General features: G+C 39.6%; 1 protein-coding gene across 1 annotated transcript; it reads left to right on the top strand.

The window, feature by feature from the left end:
* Window positions 1-327: 327 nt before the first annotated feature.
* Window positions 328-11,075, top strand: KIF23 (kinesin family member 23; the record flags this gene model as incomplete). The annotated part of the gene is made up of 15 exons (XM_010171701.1): window positions 328-369; window positions 806-918; window positions 1,086-1,207; window positions 1,760-1,862; window positions 2,517-2,596; window positions 2,687-2,806; window positions 3,315-3,474; window positions 4,022-4,189; window positions 4,417-4,574; window positions 4,982-5,153; window positions 6,022-6,227; window positions 8,798-9,028; window positions 10,400-10,482; window positions 10,805-10,886; window positions 11,005-11,075. Coding segments are annotated over 15 exons (1,911 nt in total), but the record flags the coding sequence as incomplete, so codon positions are not given.
* Between the last annotated feature and the right edge of the window lie 285 nt (window positions 11,076-11,360).

Below are 11,360 nucleotides of genomic sequence, written 5' to 3'. Positions count from 1 at the left end.
TGTTAAAGAAAACCCTAGGTCTCTCCATTGGTACATGTGTTAATTAAAGAGTTGGCTGATTTACAAAGACTAACTAGACCAAAACAAGCCATTACTCTGAAAATCAAGAGCTGTCTCCAGGGTACTGATTTGAAAAAGGTTTGAATGTGAATGCTTTTTAAAGAATCAAACTATTTGGTTTAGTGTTGTGCTTATGTCCAAAAATCAGCCTATGAAGAATCTTGGATTATTTCTACTTATGGAAGCTACAGGGTATTATATAGAAAAAGATTTTGGACACAAGCTGAATGACTTAATATTGTTCTTTTAACCCTGTTTTCTTGGTAGGTGGAACAGTTGCAACACTCCAGTGAGAAATGGTGACTTTATGTATGTGCATAAGCATATTATTCCCAATATTGAAAAGCACATTTTTCTTTTAGTAGAAGCAGAAAATAAACTTGGCCTGACTCCCTATCTCTTCTTGCTTTACTAGCCAATATAAAACGCTGTTGAAGCCATCTTGCTTCTGTATGCATGCAGAAAAACAATAGCTGCCTTCCAAACCCATGATTTCCAGTAAGAATTGCAATTAAACGTAGCTTCTAAATTAAAGCAGTAGCTGGAGTGTAACTAATCTTAGCTGAATGTGTGTCCGTGTACTCGTTCTTCCTCTTCCATCTGCTGTATGGATAATTGACATATTCAGTCTGAATTTTGTACTTAAACAAAAGAAAAAATTCATAACACAATGTATTGTGTATAAAAATTCAGTCAATTTTATGGGGGTTTTTTGTTTGTTTTTATTTCTTCCCTTGTCCTTAAGACCTCCACAATCTAAAATCCTTCGTGAGGACCAGAATCACAACATGTATGTGACAGGATGCACGGAAGTAGAGGTGAAATCTACAGAAGAAGCTTTTGAAGTGTTTTGGAGAGGTAAATCTTAGAATATAATTAGTTAAATTCAGTATAATTTAACCTGTCTAATCCTTTGTACTATCAGGCTGAAAACACAACTGGCTTTGCTGTTGTTATTTAACTGGCTGTTAAATAAACCAGGTTTTTGGAGGGATTGTTTTTTTTTGTTCTTCTTACACAAACAGGTCAGAAGAAGAGGCGTATTGCAAACACTCAGCTGAATCGAGAATCTAGTCGCTCTCACAGTGTTTTTATAATAAAGTTGGCTCAGGCACCCTTGGATGCAGATGGAGATAACGTGCTACAGGTGAATTTGGGGCAGGAGAGGAGAACTGTGTGAGTGTATGTATGTATCTGTAGGTTAGAATAGGTGGTGAACCTTGCAGCGTGGCCTACCAAACAGTGTGTCTCCAGCGAATGCATCTTGCTCATTAGCCATTTTATTTTGAGGGAAATAAAAGTAATTAAATTTTGAGTCTTTGACACAATTAGAGTTCTTTTTCTAATGGAAGGAGAGCGTTAAAATGGAGTGTGAAGAGGCTTATTCCTTCGTTCTTTACCTCTGCTTCTTTTGAGCAAAAACTGTTGAGAATCTAAAACTTGGAGGATTTGAGCAAGTGCAGTTGTTAGATCTATCAGATCTATCTCGTGGCCCAAGACAGAAGGGATCTGCTAGTCTTTTTAATGCACAACTTCTTGCATTGAGGGCTATAAAAACACCCTCAGCCCATCTAAAGCTGTAACACACATACTTTTAAGTGTGCATGCTGTTTTGAGGTGGGTGGAGTGTTCCCCTTCCACCCTTGTTAGAAGGAATATAGAGCTAATCATTAGCCTAACAGTTTATTTTCTGTACCAGGAGAAAGAACAGATCACGTTAAGCCAACTCTCTTTAGTTGATCTGGCTGGAAGTGAAAGAACAAACAGAACAAAAGCTGAAGGGAACAGGCTGCGAGAAGCAGGTGTGTACCACCTTCTTAATTTTATGTACTAATACATAGAATCACAGAATCATAGAATGGTTTGGGTTGGAAGGGACCTTAAAGATGATCTAGTTCCAACCCCCCTGCCATCAGCAGGGACACCTTCCACTAGACCAGGTTTCTCAAAGCCTCATTCAACCTGGCCTTCAACACTTCCAGGGAGGGGGCATCCACAACTTCCTTGGGCAACCTGTTCCAGTGTCTGACCACCCTCACAGTGAAGAACTTCTTCCTAATATCTAATCTAAACCTCCCCTCTTTCAGCTTAAACCCATTTCCCCTTGTTTTGTCATTAACTGCACTTATGAAAAGTCCCTCCCCAGCTTTCTTGTAGGCCCCCTTCAGGTACATCCTCATATTAGTCTTGTTTCCCTAGTAAAGACATCATAGGAGGGATTGAAGTGTTCTGTTATGATGTTCAGTTGTCTGATTTGATGACCTTAAATCCTCTAGTTTGGAAACCAGAAGTTTTTAGTAGCACTTATTCTGGTACTTCAGTTATTTGTTACAGATAACTGCTCTAATTATAACTGAAGTCCAGGCAATTTATTCATAAGTAAACTCCTAAATAATTTGACAATACGATCCAAATGGCTGCTTACAGAGGTTTTTGGGTTTGTTTTTTATTTTAAGGTAATATTAATCAGTCACTGATGACATTAAGAACATGTATTGAAGTTCTACGAGAAAACCAGATGAATGGAACAAATAAAGTACGTAACCCGTTATCTAATTATATTTTGATTTGATAAAGACCTGGTGTAATGAGAGCTGACTATATCTTCCATGTGCTTTATTTTCAGATGGTTCCATACAGAGATTCCAAACTGACTCATCTCTTCAAGAACTATTTTGATGGTGAAGGAAAAGTGCGTATGATTGTGTGTGTTAATCCTAAAGCTGAGGACTACGAGGAAAGCTTGGTAACTTCCTTGCAGATCTTATCTCATTCCCTCCTACTCTTTTTTTTTAATGTGTCACAGAATTCTTGTACTTTAATAGATGAGAGGAATTATTTCTTGCTTGGGCACTTCAGGTAATCAAATATAATATTGTAGGGTAAATGTGCCCTCCAAGTCTTATTTTTCCTCTTCAAAATTACAACTACTTGCTTGTGAAACAGGAAAGGCTTATTTACAGAAGTCCAAAGAGAAGTATTTAGGTGCTCAATCCCTACTCTGATAGTACTTACAAAAAATTGAGCTATCTGTGCAGTTGGTTTCATGATTCCTTGGGGCCTGAGATGTTACTGGGAAGGTTTGTGGATGCTCCGCTTCAGAATCACAAGCTATCTAGCTGTGAACTACCTGAGATTATAGCTTGGATAACGTCTCCTCTAATGCTTTTATTGACCTAAGGTGTCACTTTCAAACTTCCCTCGGACTATTTGTGGTTTGCTTTGTTGTTACACTTGCTTTTACTCTTTTGTAGCAAGTCATGCGCTTTGCAGAAATGACGCAGGAAGTTGAAGTTGCGAGACCCGTTGACAGACCCCTCTGTGGCTTAACGCCAGGACGGCGCTTTAGGAATCAGGCCTTCCGAGAGGAGCTCTCAAGGAAACTGGAGATGAGGGGTGGTCCCATAAATGGAGGTAAATGCTAGAAAGTGAGATGATTACAGCACAATTTTTTTCTGTTAGGAGCTGAAGGCTATTTTAAAACCGATTATTTGAGCTTTGAAAGTGCAAAAGGAACTCCACTTAACTGTTAGTTGTGAGCCTTCTCTGCAATAACTACCTCTCTTTTCATACTGCCTTACTGCTTGTAGTATAAACCCAGCTACTGTGTAAGTCTCAAAGTAATTTCTTTGTTATTGGTGATGAGTTGAATTTGTGATTCCCATTATTTCAGCTCCTGAAAGGAAATTGTGCTGAGGATGATACTTTGATGGTTTTGTACGCTTAGGGCCTGCTTTAGAAATCAAGAGTTGCCTGGAGGTATTATAAAGCAGTGAATCGAGAATGTCACATTTAATCGCTTCTCAACACTGTCATGTCTTCTGAAAACTTCTAGTTCTCATTAATTATTCTGTCTGCTTCATGTGACTGTGAAATGAATGATCTGTGGCTGTGCATCGTCAAATGGCATTTTCCTGTTCTCTAACTTGCTGACAGACTTTCTTGGCTTTAAATCTTACAGAAACAGAAGAGCAATCTGTTTCAGAAATGTTTTTGCAGAACTTTCCTCCCTTGCCTTCATGTGAGCTATTGGATGTTGATGATGATCAAACACTTCCAAAGCTTATTGAAGTCCTGGAAAAACGCCATAAACTACGACAAATGTTGTCAGAGGAGTTTGCCAAAAATGGTAAGAACGTGAACATCAGTGTGGAGATAGATCTTTGGTGCCCTTATTGCTACTCGAGGGGTCTCTTCTATACCAACATGAAAGGATCTTGTCTAGATTGATCACTTAAAAAACCTTTTTGAGGTAATGAAATTGCTGGTAGTGTTAAATTGGTAGGAGAAAAGTAGGACTGCTTTTGATATTATGGAGATATAGTGAAAAGATAAAATATATTGATTCTCTTGCAGTGCTTGCGTTTAAAACCGCGCTGAAAGAATTTGACTCCAGCATTGTATCCAAGGAAAACTATATTCAAGGAAAACTCTCTGAAAAAGAGAAAACAATAGCAGGACAGAAAACGGAGCTAGAACGCCTAGAGAAGAAAATTAAAACTCTGGAATACAAGGTCAGGTTTTCTTCATTGTCTAAAGCTAAGCACACAGTGCATCTTCTCTGTACCATTTGGCAAGCTCCTTGATAGCAGAAGTTGCTTGCAAAATGGTTGTTAGAAACAAGATTAAAAGTATTTTGTGGGGAACTTTACTGCACACTTTTAGCTTTTTGACTTTCTTATGAGGTGAGATTCTTAATATTAAGAAATAACCTATTTCTTAATAGGTTAAGATGGGCAACTTGTAAAAAAGTTGTAAAAACTCTGAAACTTTTTGAGAAGTGGACTGTTTATCTGGGTTTATTTGTACAACAGCTAATATAATCTAGTATATGTTAACAGTCAAATATCACTAATAATTCTGGGCTCAGACAGTTGTGCTTCTAAGAAGCAATAACCAAATCCTTCCTCTCTTCCTCCAGATTGAGATTTTAGAAAAAACTGCAACAATTTATGAAGAAGACAAGCGTCACCTTCAGCAAGAACTGGAAAGCAAGAGCCAGAAATTGCAACGTCAGGCTTCTGACAAGCGGAGGTTGGAGGCACGATTGCAAGGCATGGTGGCAGAAACAACCGTGAAATGGGAGAAGGAGTGTGTAAGTACACTGCCAGACCTGTTAGAGATGTGTAACCAGGTGATGCTGGGGGCAGCTGGGCAGCTTGGTTTTGTGAGGTTTTTTTATATAGTAGTAGCATTAGGAATGGAGATGTATTTTGGCTTTTAATTATGAACTTGAACAGAAATTTTTAACTTTTATAAATATACTATGATACTATAAATTCCTCAAGGACTTTTGATGCAGCTGGAGCAGCCCTCGTAAATGCTGTGTCACTGCATTTCAATATCTACAATTTGTTCTTTTGGGTTTGTGGCACTCTAAGGAGTGATTCTCTTCTGTCAATTGTCAGTAGGAGCCTCATGTCAAGGTTTCCCCTTTATCCTCATGTAAACCCTTGCTCAGATATGCACTTGACAAACAATAAGGAAAGAAAACCTGAGGGATTAATTTTTACTACTGCAGGACTGTTTACTACTTCACAGAATCATAGAATGGTTTGGATTGGAAGAGACCTTAAAGCTCACCCAGTCCCAACCCCCCTGCCAGCAGCAGGGACACCTTCCACTAGACCCCCACCCACCCTGCCCTTCACCCCTCCGGGGGGGGACCAGCCACAACTTCCTTGGGCAACCTGTTCCAGTGTCTGACCACCCTCAGAGCATTGAGTACTTCAGGAGCATTGATAGAACTATAGTTAGACATGCTCCCATTTGTCATAATTTAGGAAGCAAAATTATGATGGCATTAAACATAGTACTGCTTTATAATCTGGAAAGTCTTTCTTTAGCTTGATATGCCATTATTTCTGATAACTTGTATCTCAGTGGGGAAGAACTTCATTCCATGTGGAATATGCAATTCCCTTCAAACTTTCCCCATCTTTACTTGTGCTTTTGTGTGAGGTACCGCATGGTTTTCTTCACTTGTCTCTGTTCGTGTAGCTGCAAAACAGCTGGAAATGCAGAACAAACTTTGGGTCAAAGATGAAAAACTGAAGCAACTGAAGGCCATTGTCACTGAACCAAAAAATGAAAAGCCAGAGAGGCCTTCGAGGGAGAGGGACAGAGAGAAGCCTGTTCAGAGATCAGTGTCTCCTTCACCAGTACCTGTAAGTTGCCTTTAAAACACTTCTTGATATAGGGGGAAAAGCATATTTATAAGAATGAACTAAAGTGCGGGTCACTTCTGTTTAGTGGCTAGTGAATAGTTCCCAAGCACAGAATTTGGATAACTTAAATCTGCTTTGAATTCTTCATCTCCTGTTGTATTTATCTGTGCTCTTTATTTGTGCTCCTACCTGCTAATGCTACTAAGTATTGGAAGAATACCTGATTCTTAATGCTGTCACTGCGACACAATAAGCTTGAATAGCTGAATTGTCACTCTGCACGTTGTCAGTATTCATTGTTTTATTGCCTTGATAAGTTGACAGTTCTGTATGTTCACTAACTTCTTTCCCATTCTCTTTAGCCTTCTAGTAACTTTATTACTCAAGTCCCTAACAGCCAGCGGCTCGTGAGCAACCCGCAGGTGCACAGACGTTCTAATTCATGTAGCAGCATTTCTGTGGCATCCTGTGTTATGGAATGGGAGCAGAAAACCCCTTCGCACAAGCCTACCAGTGGCACTTCTAATACAAGGAGTAGACAACAAGAACCAGAACAAAATAGAGACTATAACACCTCAGACAGAAGGCGAGGGAAGTGCTGGACTGGAATCATTGAGGTTCCCAGGTGTAGAGATGAGCTAGACATAGAAGAGGATCAATGCTGCAGGGTTAGTGCTGCTCCTGTCAAAAGCTAAATGTAGTGTTGCTTAGTCTGGCTCAAAAGCTTGGTACAACTGCTCTCCTACATTGAGCACACCTAACACAGATGGGGATTTCCCCCTACATGTATTTCTTGTAGAACAGTACTGTTACCAAGTTGAATCTCACTACTCCTTCTATTTTTCTTAACTTGATGTTTAAAAGCTCCTTAAAAGCACTGTGTGTATTTCTTGCTAGTGCATAGATAGCTCTTGTAAGGAACTCCTCACTAGCTAGACTTTTTCTCTAGCTGTGAATGTCCTCGTGTTTTAACTTGTGTCTGTCTCCTCAAATCTATCTTGCAACCTCCAATTTACCATAGTCTGTTTGGGCAGCTTAAAAGGTGCTCTCATGAGCCACATCTGCACGTGTCTGCTGGAAATAACGCTTGGACAAACATCTCGCTTCTGTCACTGTTGATTTTAACTCTCTTAGAATAGCCTACCCTAATTTTCACATCTCTGTTAAAACTGGGGGCTTTGCTTACAGGTGGGAAGCTTTTTTTCCTCATTAAACTGATGATGCAAATGTTTGTATCAGTGGTGTCTGTCACGTTATAGCACTGTCACAGTGGCTCAGGAAAATAGAAGAGAATTCTACAACCCCTCCTAAAAAGAGCTTCTTGAGAGAAGGAAAGTTTATCATAAGATACATTTTTTTATAGTGTTCTCAAAATTTCTGTTACTTGCCAGCTCTTTGAAGTAAGGGACATGCTTTTAAGCAAATGCTATTCCAATTAACTAATTAACCACTGTCAGCAGAGTAAGTGATACAATCTCTGCCACAGTAAAATGTGACCAGTAGTTACCAAACATAACTTCTAAGGCATGTTGGCAGGATTGCTTCAAAAAAACATCAACAGAAATAAGTACTTGCCCACTAAAAGGGGAAGGAATATTGAAATTATTTTTTTTAATGGAAGGTTTTTGTTGAAAGCTACATTTTCCCTATAGAAGTTTAATTTTTAAGAGCTGCTTTAGACTTGTAAGAGGTTTATCTCTAAAGGGTACAGCCAATCTTATTTCTGTTGGTCAAAGAAATCCTAATTGAAGCTGATAACCAGAAAATACAGTGGATATAATTTGCATTCATAGGTTTGGGTTGTGTAACCTCACCATGATTCAGAGGTCTCTAAAACTAGTATGGAAATAGAACAGAGAGAGTCTGCAAATACTCTTCCAAAAGCCTATTCAAAGATCTTGAAAGCACACAGGTTTTTAAACAAGCTTCCAGATTTATTTTGTTTTCTGATTTCCCTGAGCAACTGACAGCTATGTTCATAAAATAAAAATACATGAACTTCAATCATTTCTCATGGATTTCCAACAGCTGAGTTCAGAAACAACAGCACTAGGACAGGGATGCTTTCTCTGCTCTGTTTACTCAGAAGTGTTACGAGGTCTTGCATCCTTTAGAGGTGTTGGAAATCCATACTCAAATCTGCTTGCTTTGCTACCTCAAAAATACATTTGAATCCACAGAAACATAAATGTCTTTTTCTGGTTGGTTAATATGTTCATAGCCATCCATTTTGATTTGGAAACTGAGGGAAGAGCATTACCAAACGTAAAGATGTTCTTCCTTGAGGAAAAAACTTACTAGATATGGAATGCAACAGATTGGATGACACTTAAGTAAAGCCTACAAGAAGCAGGAATTGGCAGAGAAATAATCTGTTAATAATGTCATGCAAGGCTCTTGGTGACGGTGCCTTTCAGGACACACTCTGAAAGCACTTTAGGAACAAAGCTTTGATCTTCATACGAACACATCTTAACCAGACCTGCAAAGTTCACTTCAGCTAATGATATCCTCCCAGAGAGAGATTTCCTGTGTGCTGATTTCTTCTGATTCTCTTCCACTCTGATCAGAACGCACCTCCAGTTCGCCTCAGACACAGACGCTCGCGCTCAGCTGGGGAGAGATGGGTAGATCATAAACCACCTTCTAATCTGCCCACTGAAACAGTCATGCAGCCACAGGTCCCTCATGCCATCACGGTGGCGGCTGCGAGCGAAAAGGCACTAGCTAAGTGTGACAAGTATATGCTGACGCACCAGGAGCTAGCCTCTGATGGGGAGATTGAAACCAAACTAATTAAGGTAAAGCAAAAGCCTTCGTCGTGGATTTGTGATAACCCCGTCCAAACCTGTTTCTTGGGAATGTGTTTGTGCTTGCAGGCTTGTGAAAGGGCGTGTTTGAGATTGGATTTTAAAGTTTTGTGCAGTTGGATTCAAGGGATTTTGGGTTTAGAATGTGAAGATTCAAGGGATTTTGGATTTTGAATGTGAAAATTCAAGGGATTTTGGGTTTTGAATGTGAAGATTCAAGGGATTTTGGGTTTAGAATGTGAAGATTCAAGGGCTTTTGGGTTTAGAATGTGAAGATTCAAGGGCTTTTGGGTTTAGAATGTGAAGATTCAAGGGACTTCAGATTTAGAATGTGAAGATTCAAGGGATTTTGGGTTTAGAATGTGAAGATTCAAGGGATTTTGGGTTTAGAATGTGAAGATTCAAGGGCTTTTGGGTTTAGAATGTGAAGATTCAAGGGCTTTTGGGTTTAGAATGTGAAGATTCAAGGGACTTCAGATTTAGAATGTGAAGATTCAAGGGACTTCAGATTTAGAATGTGAAGATTCAAGGGATTTTGGGTTTAGAATGTGAAAATTCAAGGGCTTTCGGATTCAGAATGTGAAAATTCAAGGGCTTTCGGATTCAGAATGTGAAAACACTTGAACTTTGTCATTACTTCATAGAAACCGTTACAAGCTGCTTCATCTCAGTCACCGTTTTCCTTGAAAGTAATTAAGTTTGGTTTTGTTTGTTTTTTTTGTTTTTCCTTCTAGTAAAATGTAATAATCCATTTGTAGTGAAAGTTTATTAGACTTGAGGCTGCAGCTGATCTTATGGAGTCAGTCTTGTTGGAGGGATGTTATTTGATTTCCACTATGGGTATGAGTAAGCTCACTGCAGTGATGGATGCTCATACGCTCCAGGACATAATTTCTTGTAGTCAACTGACAAGCAAATTGGTGAGACAGCCAAAGCTTTGAACACTTGCAATGTTTTATGTCCCAAAACACTTGACTGTATCTACCTAAGGCAAATTGAGAGCTCTTTGTAATTTGTGGCAAGAAGTTTTTGGTTCCTTTTTCCTACAGTTACAGTCCTTTCAATATTGTCTTTTTTTTCTTTTGAGTTTTAAAATAACTCTTGCTCCTGTGAGATAACCTTGTAGGTTCCAGTGATATTTCATAGTGACTGCTCTATGTAGATGGTGTTCACTCCATTATCCTGTGCACAGGAAGAGAAGAGATAGAATGAGGGAGAGTGTATTTGTGCACAGATGCTTGCTGGCTACTACACTGCAAGGAAACTACAGTTGTAAGCACTTCAGGTTTCATGTGAAAACTGTCACCATAACCATCCTACTGTCCTAGTGACTGTTCCTTGTTAACTGCTTTTGGTTTTCAGGGTGATGTTTTCAAAACCAGGGGTGGTGGACAGGCTGTGCAGTTCACAGAGATAGAGACTCTGAAGCAAGAATCTCCAACTGGGTGAGTTGTGGTTTTCATTTTAGGTTCTGATGCTGCTGGAGATGCTTCATTCCACTAGTGTGTGTGTGTGTGTGTGTGTGTGTGCAGTGCATCAGGTCCAAAATAGCAAACAGAAAGTTGTTGTTTCAAGATTTAACTTGAAATCATATAAAAGTAACTCAGGGAGGCTTATAGATACTGTAGCTGCTGTTAGGCTTGGTCTAAAAGCTGAGAGCAAGGTATTTCTTTAGAAAGTATAAAATGTATTCTTGTGGGTGAGAATCTGTCAAAATATATCACACTTGTAACTTTTTTTTTTCTTCTCCACATACTCCTCTTCCAGCCGAAAGCGAAGATCATCCCCTTCCCATCCTGACCCACCCGAGGATGCTGCAGACTCTGAATGGACTGATGTAGAAACCAGAGTAAGCTAAAAAGGAAGGAAGGGGGTATCTCATGCTTCATCTGGATGACAATTTGGGGTTGTGCTGATAGCTGGGTCGGGGTTTTAGCAGTAGAGACTGATTTCCTGTGTCTTCTCAGTGTTCTGTGGCAGTGGAGATGAGGGCAGGATCAGCTCTTGGACCTGGATATCAGCATCATGCTCAGCCCAAGTAAGTGCAGCTCCCCTTTGTAGTTGGGATGTTACATTTTCTTTCCTGATAACATCTAAAGTGAGATAACTTTTACCCTCCCATTGACCTTGCTACCCTTCCTGCTTGGACTGCATGCCTCTTAAATAGTGTAAGATAATCAGGCTCATCCAGTGTTGGGAACTGGTGACAGGACAGATCTGTAGGAGACTCTGAGCAGAATTATTAACTCATCTTCTGGGTAGAACTCGCATTCAGTGCAGTGAGCAGAACATCAGGTTTCATTTCTGTGCTATCTTGACTGTA

Source organism: Antrostomus carolinensis, unplaced genomic scaffold (genome assembly GCF_000700745.2).
Source record: "Antrostomus carolinensis isolate BGI_N321 unplaced genomic scaffold, ASM70074v2 scaffold15877, whole genome shotgun sequence".
Taxonomy (NCBI): domain Eukaryota; kingdom Metazoa; phylum Chordata; class Aves; order Caprimulgiformes; family Caprimulgidae; genus Antrostomus; species Antrostomus carolinensis.
Note: the sequence above shows the minus strand (reverse complement) of the source record. Positions and strands in the feature narration are given on the sequence as shown.